Source organism: Microcebus murinus, chromosome 3 (genome assembly GCF_040939455.1).
Source record: "Microcebus murinus isolate Inina chromosome 3, M.murinus_Inina_mat1.0, whole genome shotgun sequence".
Lineage (NCBI taxonomy): Eukaryota > Metazoa > Chordata > Mammalia > Primates > Cheirogaleidae > Microcebus > Microcebus murinus.
The window spans coordinates 71,506,827-71,523,524 of NC_134106.1; the positions used below are offsets into that span (position 1 = coordinate 71,506,827).

A 16,698-nucleotide genomic window follows, 5' to 3' on the forward strand; every position below is an offset into this window, starting at 1 on the left:
AGAGAAGTACAATTCATAGAAAGTAGAAAGGTGGGTGCCAGGGCTGGGGGGAGGAGGGATTGGGAGTTCATACTCTCCGGGTACAGATGTTTGTACATGTATTTGGGGTAGTGCACAGTGAAGAGAAATGGAAGGTTGAAGTTCATCCTATCCTCAGTTTTGTTCCTACTTGAAAAACTGTTACAAGCAAGTAAGTAGGTATGGACGCTGCCACAAGAAAGGGCAAAGCAGGAAGGATATCCAGGGGCACCGGCTGGCTAACAGCAGCTCAGCGTTCTGGAAGAACTCACAGCTCCCATGAAGTTTGTGAACCCACCAATCAATCTCCTTTCCGTTCTGATGAAAAATGATGATGCAGGTCAAGTTATCTTCTTCATCAGATTTGACCTGGGCCTACTTGTGGCTTGTTCCATCACTCAAATGCACCCTCAGAGAAAGAGTATTTATAATCCTGAAAATACTCAAGACTATACGCCATCCAAACCACCAAGAAGGCCTGAGGGAACCACCGCAGTAAGCGGTAATCCCATAGGGCTGTGGTCTCCAACCCCTGGTCCTAGGACCAGTAGCGGTCCTTGGCTTGTTAGGGACTCGGCCGCAAAGCTTCATGCTCTGCCCAACACCCCCAGCCCCTCTGGCCATGGAAAAATTGCCTTCCATGAAACTTAGGAAGGGAGGCCCCCCGATGGGGCAGGCCCACAGCAGGTGAGCAGCTTGGAGGCTCCCCATCACTCACATCACCGCCTAAGCTCCATCTCTCTCGCCCCTCCCCCACTGAAAAATTGTCTTCCATGAAACCAGTCCCTATTGCCAAAAAGGGTGGGGACCACTGCTGTAAGGGGACCCCAGTAAGTCCTCGCTCATCAGGATGTGCAAGCTCCCGAATGTCTGTTTAAAAACCAGGTGTGCCATCTTATACTCACCTGCCAGGAAACAAACAGGTATAAAACAGAGCTGCCCAGGAACCCCGTGTATAGGTGGGAGCAGGAGGCCATCCCTCAGGTCCCAACACAGGTCCAGGGCCTGATCTAAGTGTGACAGTCACAGCCCCGCCAATACACAGGGCTTGCTCCCCTTCACCTCCTTGCCCTCAGTGCCTGGGTGGGACAACTCACACATCCACCAGATGTCACAGCCACCAGGTTACTTTGTGATCTCCTTTGAGGATCCGCTCTCACAATTCTGGTATGAGCAGGAATCATGAAGTGGTGAATTTGCCCTTTAACTTGATGAATGAATGCCTTACCCTGCAGGCTAGGCCTCTTCAGGGCAGGGTTCCACAGTGGCCCTTCCTACCCTCCTCGAAGCTGTCAAATGCCTTCTGTGCCCATGCCCTGGCAAACCTGTTAGGAGGTACTGGCTTCCCTAGCTCGGGCCTAGGAGGTGCAGGCCAGGCCCCATTGTGTGTCTGGGGGAGCATCATGGTCACTCTCCTCCCTTTAGCCCCAAGCCCACCCACAAGGGCACAGGCGAAACCTTCCCACCCCAGGCCAAGGCGAGCACGGCCCCTTCCCACAGGCTTCTGCCCTGTGCCTTGGTGCCAGCTGCTGGCTCTGGATGGGGGACACCACAGGGGCAGGCCAGGGGCAGAGGCCGGGTAGGCTGCAGAGGCTGAGCTCTCCCCCAGTGTCCTCAGACAAGAACAGGAAGAAAGACCCAAGACCTGACTCTGCCAAGAAAATCTGAGTCCTGGGTTCTCAAATCCAAATGCAGAAGCTGCAAACCAAGGGGAAACAACAACAAAACCCAAGTTTCTTTCTTTCCTAATAGCTAGTTCCAGTAATGTTTATTACTCAGCCTGTGTAACAGTAGACAGAAATAGAAACAGCCTCTGGTTTTACAAAGCCTTTGTACAAAGTCCTCTTCATCTTTTCTGCTCATGCCAGGGAAGTGTGCTGCTGGTGCCGGGATGGAGGGACTTGGATGGCCCCAAAGCAGGGCCTGTGGGGAGGGACACAGGCCCCGACACCAAGCTGACAGCAGAGCCAGGGAAAGCCAGGTACTTGTCCAATAGCCCCAGCGGTGACTCAGGGCTTTACGGGTGGGAGTGAGCTGCTAGGGCCCTGGAGACTGCCCCCCGCCTTGGGGCTGATCTGGTATAGAAAAACCCTTAGCCACACAGCATTAAAGCCAGGGCCCTGCCCAGGCACAGAAGTTGCATGGGTAGAAAACTGTGTCACCCTGTAATTGCCCAGGGAAGAAACCTTCACTAGGGACTCTTTGGGGACTCTGCCCTCGGGGGCTAGAACAGCTGGGAGGAGCACGCCTTGGGGCAGAAGCTCCATGTTCCCACACATCAGGAGCCCCCAGCAATCCTGCCTGCTATCACTGGCTGCTCACAGCAACAGGATCTCATTCGCCTACCCTGGTGGGGCTTGGGGTCCCCAGCAGCAAAGCACTGCTCCCCCTTGGTCTTCCCAGTCTGTAACCTTGGGGCGTCTCGTTAGGAACTTTGCTGCCGAGGCCTCGTGCAGCACAGGTGAGGTTGCGGCCACGGTGGAGGGGCTTGGAGGACGTGGCAAATCTTCTCAATAAACCTGAGACAGGAAGGGCAAGGATGAGCAACACCAGCACCTTCCAGGTGAAGTTGGCCCAGCCCAGAGGCCCGCTGCTTTTTGGAGCTCTAGGTTGCTGCTGTGCGGTGATCTGTCACTTGAAACTGCCCTAGATTCTGGTCTCCTGGTCCCTTTGTGCAGGGCAGGGCAGGCCACACCCTTACCCAGGTCCTCCAGTCAGGTGGATGGTGCGTGCTAGCCGCTATCTCAGGGGCTGCTTGAGCTCAAACAGTCCTGTCCCGCCCTTCACGACCTTTCCAACCACGAGGCAGGCAGAAGGGGACCTCAGCTCATCGTGGGATCCTGGGAAATACACAAGAGCACATGTCAGGGGTTTGAGGGAGAAGAGGGGTGATATGAGAGGACTGGGGGGCTCAACATGGAGGTGGCATAGATGGGGCACCTCAGAGGTGCCAAGGAGTGGTCCTGAGTCTCTCAGGCTGACGAGATGACCAGGCAGCCCTGTTCCTGCATTCGAGAGGACAGCCCTTTTCCTGTCCCTCCCAAGCACAGCAGCAGCTTCTCGCCTGCTTGCTGCCCAGCCCCCTCCAGTTCCAAGAGCTCACTGGGATGCAAGGTGCCATGGAAAGGTGCCCTGTGGGGCAGCCCATCAGCCCGGAGTCTGGAGAGGCAAGGCCAGGCACCTGCCCACACACTCACCCAGCATGGTGGCCTGCTTCAGAAACTGGAAGCTGGTTTCAAAAGACATCTGCTGCAGAGGGGAGGAGTTTGACCGGATCCCAAAGCGATTCAGTGGCTTGTAAACACCCTCAAAGCACATATAATCAGCAACCAGGGAGAGATGGCGGGGATCGACCGCAATGCCTGTCACGCGGGCAGTAAAATCAGGAAGGGTTAAGTAGTGATGGGGGACAGTTAGGGAAGAGTCAGCTGACACAAGCCAGGCCGCTTCCACGTCACCACACGGGCTCGGGGGTCAGAGGTGGGGCTCCCTCCCAGCCCTGCCACCTGCTCACACTGCTTAGCCTGGTCTGGGGCTTCCCCTTGACCCCTGTATCCTGTTTCCCACTTCCCGCTAGCAACACAGGAAGCAAGACTCTAACACATTGTTTTCATTTAGGAACCAAAACCCTCCAGGCAGGATGGACCGAGTCATCAATCAGCAGCTTCCTCAAAGAGACCAGCAGATGAGATGACACAGATGGGGCCTTGGGGATGGGAGCTATCATCTCTTCCCACCTCCTCTGGGGACTCTCAGAGCCTGCAGTCTCTCACAGGCACACACTGTCTGCACCCAGGTTTTAGTGCCCACCTCTGTGCTGGACCCACACAGTCCTGGCCCTCATGCCCTGAGCTTTCTGGCGCCCTGATGAGCACTGGGACCTTTAGGGTGTTGTTTGCATGCTCTTCTTACCGTACACAGCAAACACATCCTTGATCTCCTTCTCGATCACCCGCAGTGCGGCCTCAATGCCGTACGTGTTGGCCATCGCGTGAATGTCGTTGGAGTAGAGGCGGCGCAGATCTAGAATCTGGGGAAGGAGGATGGGATCTATTTAGAGGGCCTGGTCTTCCACTCTGCATCTGTACATCTCACCCTGGCTGCTCATGCTCTCCTTGAGTCTGGCAGCCGAGTACAGCTGATGACAAAGTTGCTGAGAGGTGACCCAGGATTAGCAAAAGGAAATGCCCAGGCAGAGCTGCTGAAGGCTCGATGGCTGGGACCCAAGGTCTAGCTTGTTGTCATTACCAGAACCCAGGGATGACTTGGGACACACTGTAGATTCAATAGGAAGAAAAGAATTGGTTTTAATTTCAAGGAAAAAATAAACTGTACACAAATCAGCCTGGGAAACTCTGGGTTGGACATAGTTCAGCAGGTTTCTGTACCATAGGCCTTAACAAGGCCAATGCGCGCCATGAATCTCTGGGAGGCGGGCTGGGGCATGCATCCTTGGTTTGGAGAATGTGGGCTAGAAGCAACATCAGCTCAGGAGGGCCAGAGTGAATTGGCTGGAGGCTCAACTCCCAGTGGCTGGGTCCTGAGACAACGTGACATCAGGGCTACTGCTTTGTCCCAGGCGAGTGGACAGCGGGGGGAGATGTGTACCTCGGCATACTTGAACAGCTCCGGGAGGTTGATTCCTTCTGTATTGAGCACAAGCTCCTTCTCGTTCTTATCGTTGGTTGTTTCATTCAGGAGACACCGAGTGATGCCCTTGGTCGTGTAGACGACAGCGCTATGGGCCAAAGACACTACCAGGGAGCTCATGTCAAAGTTAATCTTCATCAGAGGGAGCTTCACTGTCACCTGCAAGAGAATGGAGAGTTGGGCTGGGGAACTGGCCACCCCCAGCCCCCAGGAGACTCCTTCAAAGCCTTCTTAGTAACATCCTGCTGGGCGAGCTGGCAGGAGGGTCTGAACTCTGGATGGCTTAACCAACTACATGGAGCAGCCACCTCCAGTCACCCCAATTCAAGGTGGTGGTGAGGGGATGAGGGAGCTGCATTTTTGCAGATGTTGGTGAGACGGCCGAGACTCCTGTCCATTGGGCATCACCCTTAATGTCCTTAGTGACCACACAGCATAGTACACATTGTTTCACACACGTGATCCCATCAGTGACTTTTGTTATCTACTCTCATTTGGGAACCACTGAACTGGATCAACAGAAAGACAAAGGACACACCTGTGTGGCTGTCTAGGTACCCAAACCATCTAGTCTTTAAGGGACTTGTGCAATCCCTGGGGGGTGGGGTGGGGGGAGGTGGCCGGGGGTATGTGTGTAGGGAACTGGAGTGTCCCTGCTGTGGGCAGAAGCGACCCCTCCACAATAGCCGTGGCACACGTTGACACAGTTGTACTGAGGATTAAATGAGGTGATAGATTTGAAAGTACCTGCTGGCAGATCAGACCTGCACATGTCTTGACAGATGAGAGACAACTGGCTCACTAGGGGTTTGAAAATAACACGTGTGGGTTGTGCTCTGGGGCAGTGGGTCTGCAGCCATCCCCAGATTCTTAAAGGGATCTGGGATTAAAAGAGCAACCGACTCTCACCAGCCCCAAACAGAGGCTCAGCTGTGCTGCGAGGGCGCGTGATGGGAAGCTCAGCTGACTGAACCTGACCACCCAGGCCCCGGCCGGCACGGCCACACTGACCTGGCACCACAGGCTCTCCTCCGTGTCGTACTGGTACTCCTCTATGAACGAGTGGATGTCGCACACAGCCTGGGCCCGGCGCTCCACAGCCTCTGCTCCCTGGGGCTCCCGGCTGTGGGTGGGTTTCCGGGGCCGTGTCAGGGGGGTGCTCACGGCTGAGTCCTCCTCGGCGCCCAAGCCCACCTCTTCCTCTTGTTCTTGTGCCTTGTGGGCGCCTTCACTATGGATGTGCCCTTCCTCCTGCATGTCCTCGTCCTCGTTCTCCTCTTCCTCCTTTTCCTCCTCTTCCTCGCTGTCATAATCCACCTGGTAGGAAACGGAGTGCAGGCTGTGTGACTTAGCCTGCCACCTACCTGGACTCTGTCGGTGGAACAAAGGGCTCCTCAAAGCCTTGGCTGTCCAGGTCCCACCTGCTCTACGTCCCTGGCACCTCTGCTCCGGCCTGGTCTGCCTTCCTCCTTCTTCCCTTTGGCCCTTCCCAGATGACCCCTGACTCTGTCCCAGTGAATCCCCCTCGGAGGTGGAGCTCACTCTCCCCACAGCCTTCCCCGCTCGCCGCTCACATGAGCTGTCTTTCCTGAGAACTCCCTCGGCCCCTCTCAACTGCCCTGTGTCCTTGCAGCTATTATGACAGTGGGGGACAGCTTCTAGGGGAGGCAATAAATATTTTCATTGTAAAAACAGGAGGAGCCCAAATTCTCCTTGCTAGAGGCCTCTCTGGGTCTTCGAGTCTGATTCAAATGCAGAGACAGCCAGATCCAGAGGGCAGCGCTGGGCGGCCCCTGCCGAGTGGCCACCCTAGAAACCCTATCTTCTCACCGAGAGGGCGCTGGGCAGGTGGGGCTTGCTTCACGGTTCCTGGTGGGTTCCAGGCTTGACACAGAGGTATGGCCTGGGCGCCAAGGGATAATCCCTCCAGGATAACAGAAGAGGAGGGTGACAGCACAGTCCCTCACTCTGGCTACAGAGGCCTCTCACCTCCTCCTCCTGCTTCTCCTTGCGTTTGGCATCAGAGGCATCAGCGTCCCCCTCCTCAGCTTCAGCGTCCACAATGTGCCTCTCTTCTTCGTCGTCGTCCCCTTCCTGCTCTCCCTGTGGTTTGAGGGAAAAGACTGATTAGCTCCAATGTCCAGTGCTGGGTGAACCCATTCATCCACCCACTCACCCTTCTACACCCCCCCAGCCATCATTCATCCAGCTACCACCTTCCGCCCACCTGCCCACCCAACCCAACCACCCCTCTAGCATCTACTGTCTGACCCTAGATCCCAGGCCGCCTTTCCTTTAGTCATCTTTATATGTTCCGCTTACTTGCAAAGTCTTTCATTTTTAAAAAAATAAAAAAGTGCCAGGGCTCTCCGAGTCCTTAAAAGAAGATGGGGTAAAATATTGGTCTAAATATTTTTGATCCAATCTGGGAATCAAAAAAATCTGGAATATTTTTAAAGAGGAAGGATTGTCTTGGCAGAAAACTAAGTATTTAAAGAACTAAATTGTCTCTACCTTTCTCCTAGTTTCTTTTTGTCTCCTGAGTGAGTTAGGAATTTAGACTGGGCAGCCTTCCAAAGACAGCTCATGCCCACCTATGCTTGAGTTTGCCACATGGTGAACATTTCCACTGTTACAGGCCAGACCCTCATTTTAGGGGTGAGGAGACAAGCCCAGAGAGACGTGACACAGCTGATACCACAGGGCCAGGCAGGGCAATCCCAGTTCACAGGATGCCCTGCACCCAAGCAGGCTCATGGTTGGCTCAGAAGATACTCAGGGACCTACCCCCACAGGGCCCATGGGTCTGGCCTGCTCCTGGGTCTCCTGGCAGATGTGGGATTATTGTTCCTGGACTATCTGGTTCCCAGTGGTTTTTCCCTCTTCCTTTCCTTTTTGTCACAGCAGTCTGACTTCCCTGCTTCCAAACACCTCTCTGGTCCCCACCAGTACTCTGGGGGTCCTTAGTTCATCTGGCCTGGGGAAGTCAGAGGACAGAGCAAAAGGAAACCAGAGAAAGAACTTTCAAAGGCTCAGTGCACACTGTTACCTCGAGCCTCTGCTCAGGGTGAAAACCACATATAGATGGGACCTTGAGAGCAAAGAGAAGACATCCCAAGGCCAGACCCAGGGGCGGCCAGGACACGTAGTCTGGCAGCCTCCCCTGCCTGGCCCATTAGGCCTAAGCAAATGTGGCTAACCAGCACTCTGAGAAGAGCAGATGAATGCTACGGTAAGCGGAGAGCTGGGCCGGGAAGGGGCTTAGGCACACAGGGAACAATCGCAGAGCATTCCCAGGAGAGAAGACAGAGTGAGCCGTGCCCCACGTGCTTCTCTGGGACTCTGCCCCTGCGGATCCCCTGGGGGCACCGGGGCACTCACCCGATTCGTCCCAGACTCCCCAGCACTGTCCAGATCCCGCTGCGTAGCTCTTCGACTGTTTACGCTTCTGAAAGCTGATGCTTTGTTATTCTTCTTTCGGATGGATTCCATCAGAAGTTTAAAGAATCTACAATGAGAAGAATGCCATGCAGCCCTGTTCAGTTCCAGTCCCCAGTGCTCTCCTCATTTCTGGGTTAGGACGTTGAGGGAGAGGAGATGGAGGCCGAGCCTCTTCTGTCAGCTCACTTTCCCCCTTCTTGTGGTTTCCGAATGGTACGTGGCGTATCAGAAAGAACGCCAGCCCCATGGCCCACTGGGCTGGTCTGAATATGCGCTCTGTTATCACAGCTTTGGGCCTAACAGGTTCCTGCGCTCTGACCCCCTTGTCTGGAAAATGTGAGTATTCACATATATCATGGAATCCTACTATTTTTTTTTTCCTTTTTGGCAGAAGACAGGAGAGCAAAGATTAGAAACAACTCCACAACCAATTCCTTTCACAGGGCCTGGCAGTAGGTGCTCGGGAAACAACAGTTGTTGGTGCCCCGGCTGTTGTCTAACACGGAGGGCAGAGTCTACGGCAGGACAGGGGAACCCAGAGGAAGACCAGGGCCTTCCTCTGCCTGCCACCCAGAGCGTCTCCAGAAAGTGGTACTGCCTGGGCCAGAGAACTCCTATCTCCTTGGAGTGGGAGCCCTGACAATTTGATGAAAGAATAAAGACTTGAGGGAGGTTCAACTGAATTGCAAAAGGCAGGACAGTTTACTTCTTGGCGATGAACTATATCAACAGGTTAGAACCAAAGTAGTTTAAAAGACTAACCTGAAGCTCAGAACCTGGGGGGTGGGGTGGGGGTCTTTCCCAGTCTCACTCCTTCCTCCTGAGGCATCTACTGTTAGGGTCCCTTAGGGTTTATCTGTCCTCTCCCCACTGCTTCTTTCCTCATATAACCTATTGCCTGTCTTCTCCATCGGGCCATGACAGCACACCCAAAGGGACTGTTTATGACTGTACCAAGTACGGAAGCTGCACATATCTACCCAGATGTCCTGCATTTGCTGAGTGCCTATCCTGTGCCTGTCACATGCCAGCCCAGGGGGTCAAGCAAGGACAAAAAGCTGGGCTTCTGGCCCTCAAGGAACCTAGTCTTCATTTGAACAGCAGGCAGGTCAAATGTATACTATTTTGTTCATTAAAAACAAAATAATACCACTCTCCCTTCCCATTATTTTAACTTTTTAAATGACTACATGGTTTTGCTGAGGTTTCTGCTATTGGAAGAAGAAAGGCTCCTTATCCAATAATCCATGAAGATCTTATACACGAGGCGCTGGTGATAGGGACAAGAGGCCAGGTGAGACAAGGCTGGAGTGGCTCATAGTCACTGCTATTTGAAGGTTGTGCTGTTGTCAAACTGTGGCAACTGAAAGGGAACAGGAGGGGCAGGAGGAAGGCAGAGAAACCTCCCATCCCACATAAATAATTACACACAGAGCACATGACCCTTGGCTGTTTTCGAAAGTGCCTGGCAATAGCTCCACCACCTGCTGTTTGGAAAGTTAGGTTCACAGAAGCTGTCGCTGCAGAGACTGTCAGTTTGGTCATCTCTTGGCTGGGGACGGGGCTAGGACTTACACTCTGACTCTTAGCTCAGTGCTCTCTCCGCCTCACCTCTCTGCCATCTTCCAGATAATTCACACGAACATTCAAAGTGACAGTGCAGAGATTTAGGGGACCTTCAAACCTTGTATGTCTTTCCCCAGAGAAGCACTTGTTATTCTTTTTTTCACCAATCTATATCAAGTCTCATGATCACAAAAATAAAAACAAAAAACCTCTCATGACCAGGAAGCTGGGAGAGAAAGAAGGGAAGGGAGGGGGAGAGAAGAGAAAGAAAAAGGGGTGGAAGAGGGGACTTGGAAGCACACACTCCCTCCCACTTCCTGCGGGCTGCAAAGGCTGCCAGGGCCTGACAAAGGAGTGCAAACCACACCCCAGTTTATACACTGCTCTGCCTCGTGGGACTCCCCAAGGCTACCTCCACCAAAAGCTATTGCAGGTAGCTTTGTTTATCACAGCTTTTCGAATGCACGTGTAAAACACCAGCTAGGAGTTGAAAAAGTACTTCACTGCTGGGAACAAGCCAGGGCTGTCACTCACCAGGAAGAAATTGTAAAAAGCGATTTTCTATTTTCAGTTCCAGGAGGTAATGTAAGTAACAAGTACCCTGGCACAGGCTGGTGCAGGCCTTGTGCCGACCTACCTGCTGGGCAGGCCTGGGCCTCACGTGGCGAGAACTGGAGCAGCACTGTGCCCACTCTTGAGAATTCTCCAGAGGCCACGAGATCCAAACTCCCATTTCTTAGCAGCGGGCTGCCAGGCAGGCACACTGGGTAGTTACGCTCTTCGCAGTTAATTACGGAGCTGGCAGGCTGGTGCACATACCAATCCCCTGTCACTTGGCCCCAAGACCCTGACAGCATGAAGGACCGCTGGATAGAAAGAACTTTCTTGACCCAGGTGGGTGCTGATGCAGATGCTCCCCGAAGCCCAGACAACAACTTTACAAGAGTTCATGCAATCGGGGCAGGAACCACTGGCCAGTGACCTTGTCCAAAGGGCTGAGTTCACACTCAAGCTCACCTGCCCTAATATCTTTCATCCCAAATGCCACCTGCATTGATGGCTTGCCCAAAGCCAGGCCACATGATCAGGTAAGAGGAAGAAGAGTGCTGAGGGCAGAACAGCTGCTCTCTCCTGGCCACATCTGCCCCTGTAACTGGACTGGGAATGGGCATGGCTCCGTCTGTGTTTGGGATGGCCAAGTGCAACTTTCTGCCTCTGCTCGGCCATTGGTTTTCCGGGAAGGCCTGAGACCTGGCCTACATTAGAGGCAGTGGTCAGTGGCACATGGCCAATTCTGCTGACAGATGGGATCTATCCAGGTCTTAACAGGCTTTTAAAAACATATGAACGAGTTGCTCTTGTTTAAAAGTTAGGAGATTTCATTTTTATAAAAGCAAAAGCAAGCAGCCAAACAACCAAAGAAAGAAAAAGAAAAAAAAAAAAAAAAGGAAGGGGTGGCTTGCTTTCTTTTAAATCAGAAGAGACCAGGCCACTTGGCCCATGTTTCTGCAAAGTGACAGGTCTCTGCAAAGTGGCTGATGCTCTTCAACTCTGCCTCACTGGCCTGTTACCTGCCAAGCTCTGCAGCCACTGCATTTGCACTCCACCATCTGGGGTAAGCTGCTGAGTTGAAAGGGCTTTGCTGGCTCTTCCTGACTTGCCCCAGTCCCAAAAAAGCCCATCCTCCTGCTCTATGTATGCACTCAGCATGTGACCTGTTCTTTTCAAATGTCCAACAGTAACTTGAACTTGAGAGAAAAAGATGTTTTCCCTACCAGACAGGAACCAGAATTTCTCTGTAAGAAGCTGGAGGAAGCCCTGGTTACAGAAGTGGGTATTAAGAGCAGCATGCCATCAGCATATTACTCATTATTCACAGAATACTAAGGTACCAGGAACCGCATTATGCTGCCTGCAGTCACATCCTAGCAAACATTAACACCAAGTGCTGGTCTCACACCACAGAAACACCACGTACTCTTAATGCCTGCAAGCCCAGGAAGACAACAATCTCGACCCATCAATCTGACAGGAAGTGGGATCAGGGAGTGACATGTGGCCAACAAAGTAATACCCAGAAGCCAGATTAGGGGTGAGGTTTCCAGATCAGGCTGCAGGGCCTGCTGTTTCCCTAAATAGTTCCCTTACAGGGCTCACTTGGGCAAAGGCATCCAACCTCCGAAAGCCCTTTAGCCAGGTGCATTCTCTGGGTCAAGGTGAATGTCAATCAAGGCCTGAGCCCTGACCTTGTTTCCATGAAGTGCAGGATGTCCTCAGGTCTCAGGCACTTCTCCTGCTGGTAATATGCATGCGGCAGGAACTCAAACCGCAGCTGGTACACTCGGAATTTGTTCTGTTTTTCTCCTATACAGAAGGACTCCTGGACGTCAATTTTCTGCAACACCTAGAACCAGATGGACAGAGAGAACTCAACTTGTCCAGGTCCCAGATGACCATGCACTGCAAGTGGGTTATAAGAAACTCAAGGGTTTAGGAAGACAGCATCTGGGGCCACAGGTCAAATCCCCAAAGAAACCCCAGTAAGCTCTGCTCGTGTGGATCCCTCAGGGGGCCCCTAGGCTGCAGTTAACTCCAGAGAATGGCCCCAACCTGCTAGGAACAGGCTCCAATGGAGCTGGTAAATTAACCCAGGAAGCATTTTCATTTTATATTTTAGGCACATGAGGCTGCCGTGGAACCAACAATTATCTTAAAAGCTTCTTCATATATCCCTGCTCAGCACCTGGCAGAAACAGCTTATCTCTCACTGGGGAGAATCTGAGCTCAACGTCTAAGCAGTCAGTGAAGTCTGTTCTGCATGGATGGGGAGGACATAGGAATGTGCCGCCACCCAGTCTGTAGCCCAGGTACAAGGGAGACAGTTACCTCCCCTAGGCACACTCTGGTGAGCTGCTTCTTCAGGCTCTTCACTCTCTTCAGGGCTTTCTTGGTGTTGAACACGGGCACACTCATCATGGGTGTCTTGATGTTGGCGCTGGCCACCATGAGAATCTCCCTCAGCCTGTTACAGAACAAGGGCACATCTGACCACAAGCGGCAAACAGACCCCTGCTTGTGTGAAGCTTCTAGTAAAGATGTCAGGTGAGTCTGACCCCATGCTCTTTCCCCTCGCCCCATAGTCATCATATTGTCACATGCATATGTTCATCTGAAGGGCCAGGACCACATGGGTCACCTTCTATTGAATGGCGCCCCATGGAGTTGGACAACCAGGAGCCCTGCATGGGGCTTGTTAACAATGCCCATTCCCGAGTACCCCCCAGTGGCGAATAGTCTCATAGTGTCCCTGGAAACTCTGGTGCAGGAGTTGGCAGAGGGATAAACAGAGATCCTAAAAGGTATGGGCACTGATCCAGCCACAGAAAATAGTTGGGCTCTGGAAATTCCAACCTTCATCCCCAATCTGATGACAACCTCTCTCTCACACACACACAAACCCTCTCTCCCTCTCATTGAAAAATGACTCCTTCCACAGGACAGGGCTAAGACAGATCCCCCCATCCTGCCCCATTCACCCCGGTTGCCTCGCACCTTGGGATGCCCAGGGTGACGTTCATCTCGCCTCTGCCTGCGAAGTGGAAGGTGTTCAGGGTCATCTGTGTGGAGGGCTCTCCGATGCTCTGGGCAGCCAGCAGGCCCACGGCCTCACCGGGGTCGCAAAGCGAGCGCTGCCACTTCAGCTGCAGCAAGGTCCTCAGCCTGGAGACGGCAGGGGGGGTGGAGGGGTCAGAAGCAGGCACTGCAAGATTGTCAACACCACCCGAAACCAGAAACCTGAAACCTCTACCTCTCTCTGGGCTTGTTTTTCATGGGCAAATGACCCCTCTAATCTTTAAATTCTTGCTGGTGACCCTGGATGTCACCAGCAGGAATTACGCAGCACAGACCCCAGCTGAGTGGCTGAAGCTCTAGATGTTCACACTCAGATGGTTCCTGTTTGCTTGAGAACGTCGCGTGTCCACTCTGGGACTGTTACTGTAAGCCCCCTAAGCAGGAAGAACTTCTGGGCTCATTATTCACATTCTTCTTTGTTCATTCTTCCTCCTTCTCTAATTGTGACAGTTTTAGAGGGGGCTTAAACCTCCTGCTGTACCAATTAGAAAGAGGTTCACAATAGCAATTACGGGCTACTGGACGGAGAGGCAAAGGAAATGTTTATTTTCTTAATTAGTGCAAATGACTACAGACCACATCAGCAGTATCCATGCTGCAAAATTCTGTAATTCACTAACCCCTCTTCCTGTGAAAGCTGGCCCTTTAAGAACAGCCACTGGGAACCCTGTATGACCCAGCACCTGGAACAAGGAAGGGGCTCAAGGGTGGAACATACGAAAGAATGAATAGGGTGAAGGACAGTGCCTCAGCAGAGGAAAGTAACAAAGCTACATGTCTATGAAAGTTCTTTTTGAAAGTGAGACTTTTTGCTAACCCATCTGCCTTTTCTCCCAAGCTACTTTAAACCATTGAGGTTTGAGGGCATATCAGTATTCATGACAGGAAAAACCTTCAATTACTTCCAGAGCCTTAGAATTCCATCCAGAGCTTGCTGCTTGCTAAGAGGTCCCCTGCAAGAGCTATCTAAGCAGAACTGCCTCTTCCCCCTGGGTCCCACAAACCCAAGCGGTGCTGCCCAGGGCAAACCTCTCCTCGCCCCGAGACACAGCGTAGTCAGAGGGACCAGCGTGGTCCTTCTGAGGGTGAACGCAGCCTCCTGAGGTGCAGGTGGCAGGTGTGTGTGTGTGTTTGGCGGGAGGAGTCACATCTTGCTCTCTCAAGGAAAGCCCAGCTGGCAGCTGGGATGTCTTGGCTGGGAATCTGAGGCCTGGCTGGAGAAACCACTTTAAAGGGCTAAAAGAGAGCCCCGCCCCTCCTCTCTGGTTGCTCCACTCATTTGTCCTTACTTATCTGCTTTCACTGCTCCCATCTCCCGGCTGTCAGTGCAACTCCCCAGGCCCCGTCAACCTTGCCATGTGACTCACCAGGTGTCACCAGGGGAGGACGAGCAGCCAGGTGAGGGCAGATGGTCTTCCAGCTCTGCAGGCCAGGCTCAGGGAGCTGAGACCCACAGCAGAGCAGGCGTTCCTGGCCTCCCACCCATCTGACCGCAGGATTTTTTTCTTTTTTGTGAACTAGTCTAAGCTGAGGCCTCCACATGGTCCTTTCTTCCTCAAGGCTTCAAAACCCAAACATCAAAGGATCATTGGTATAATCACATCCAAGTCCTTAAGCAAAAAGCTGAGACATGGTGTCCTGGGCAGGGATTATCTTGCTCTGGGTCACAGGGTTGGCAGCAGCTGAAGAGTGAGTGCCCAGATTCCCTGACTCTCAGTCAGCCATACCCACCATACCAAGTGAGAGGTCATTTCTGCAAACCTCTGTCCTAGCAGATCTCTCTTGCCTGTCCCGGCCTGGATGGCAGTGTCCACTCCTGCCTACCTGTGCTTGTTTGTCCCTGAGCCCTCCTGCAAGGAGCCTCTGGTTGTCTTACTCCCCTCCCTCCAGCTGCAGTCTCAACCCTGAAGCTGCCCTCTTCTTCCCAAGTAGGTAGGGAAGAGGCTAAGAGACAGAGTCTCCTCCTGCATGAGCAATGCAACAAATCAGTGCCATTACCTGTCGAGAGAAAGCTCTGATTTTTCGTAACTTTGCTCTGTTTGAGCTGCCCACTCTTGACTGTAGTCATCAATCTTTTTCTCAAATGTTTCTGACACTGATGCAAAGTAGATGTCTGGGCGCCAGATGGACAGACAGGGGTCAGGACAAGGGGCTGCCTTCTTCTGGTATTTCCTTCGGCTCTGCTCATCTAACTCATACCACATCTTTAATATCTGAAAAGAAGGATGAAAGGATGGCCTCAGCTATGTGGGAAGGGGCATTTTCTCCCGGGATACCCAGTAGCAGGAGGAGGATCAAAGGCATTGGTTTCAAATGTGAGTAAAGGGAAAGAGTAAGACAGAAACCTGACTGCAACGAGAAACCACCTCACATTTGGAACAGGGAGAGACTTAACCCGTTACAGGGGGTGCTGCCTGACTGTGACTCTAGAAGCTCTGCACTCTGGCCCATTCAAGCACAGGCAGGGCGACCATGTAATTTACTGTGTAACTGGGACTCTTTCAGAGTAAAACAGGGCACAGTTAATGACTGTGTTAGGACAAGATGCAAAGCCATGATGGTCCCAGGCCAACCAGGACAGTCACCACGAGCCAGGTGACTGTGCTGGATCCCTGTGTACCCCCAGATACAGGCTCTTTCACTTGCTCTGTGCCCCCGAGGCTGTCCCACGGCCACTGCTACAAAAAGCTCCCTGCTCTGGCTCCCAGCTGTGCCTGACCAACGGCACCAGCGGCAGAGGAGTCAGCGGGAGGAGGGTAAAGCTGGACGTTTATCCCCAACCCCACTCTCGAGGTTCTCCATCCAGGGCTCCTGTCCAGTGGCCTCCGCCCATAGCCATCCTCTTCACTTCTGGTGACTCTCGCCTGTTCCTTCACGTCCAAGGTGGTGAGGAACCCCAAAGTCATTAGCCCCAGTTAGTTCCCCAAATCCTGCCCACATCCTTGTAAAGACTCCCCTCCTTACATTTCCATTTGAGTGCCACTTCTGTCCTGACTGATGGTGAACAGAGCTGGATTTCATCACTATACCTCTATTAGGAAAACAACCTTCACTCCTCACCCGCTGACTGAGCCTGGCTGTGCCAGGCACTGGGGACACAGCCTCCCCGAGTCACCTGCTGAGTCCTAGGGCTGCGGCCATCCCGGTTCTTGCCCTCAAGGTTTAGGGCTTTCACAGCTGCCTGCATCTTCTGGGAATAACTCAAGAAGGCGCCTTTTCTGAGCAGGGTGCTGGAATGCTTGCTTTGCCATTTTTTGATGGCTCTGATGTGGCGGAGAGCTTTTTGGGGATCTGCTCTGGACAGAACTTCATGGAGATGCTTCGATTTCATGATCACCTAAACAAACCAACCAACCACACGGGTGAGATGAATGAGATGGGGAGCAGGAC

General features: G+C 52.8%; 1 protein-coding gene across 2 annotated transcripts in view; it reads right to left on the reverse strand.

Annotated features, from left to right (window-relative positions):
• Positions 1-1,767: 1,767 nt before the first annotated feature.
• The window catches only part of POLR1A (RNA polymerase I subunit A), a 68,247-nt gene continuing 53,316 nt past the window's right edge, over positions 1,768-16,698 (reverse strand). Inside the window, exons 23-35 of one of the 2 annotated variants that reach the window (XM_076000945.1) lie at positions 16,424-16,645; positions 15,307-15,521; positions 13,228-13,395; positions 12,562-12,697; positions 11,922-12,079; positions 8,050-8,176; positions 6,658-6,771; positions 5,680-5,985; positions 4,627-4,827; positions 3,931-4,048; positions 3,216-3,380; positions 2,720-2,858; positions 1,768-2,537 (exon numbers count right to left, since the gene is read on the reverse strand). In XM_076000945.1, the coding sequence (XP_075857060.1) occupies positions 2,758-2,858; positions 3,216-3,380; positions 3,931-4,048; positions 4,627-4,827; positions 5,680-5,985; positions 6,658-6,771; positions 8,050-8,176; positions 11,922-12,079; positions 12,562-12,697; positions 13,228-13,395; positions 15,307-15,521; positions 16,424-16,645 (2,031 nt within the window). In that variant the 3' untranslated portion in view covers positions 1,768-2,537; positions 2,720-2,757. Of the gene's footprint in view, positions 2,859-3,215; positions 3,381-3,930; positions 4,049-4,626; positions 4,828-5,679; positions 5,986-6,657; positions 6,772-8,049; positions 8,177-11,921; positions 12,080-12,561; positions 12,698-13,227; positions 13,396-15,306; positions 15,522-16,423; positions 16,646-16,698 lie in introns of both variants that reach the window. The other variant, XM_012774311.3, reaches the window with a different exon arrangement.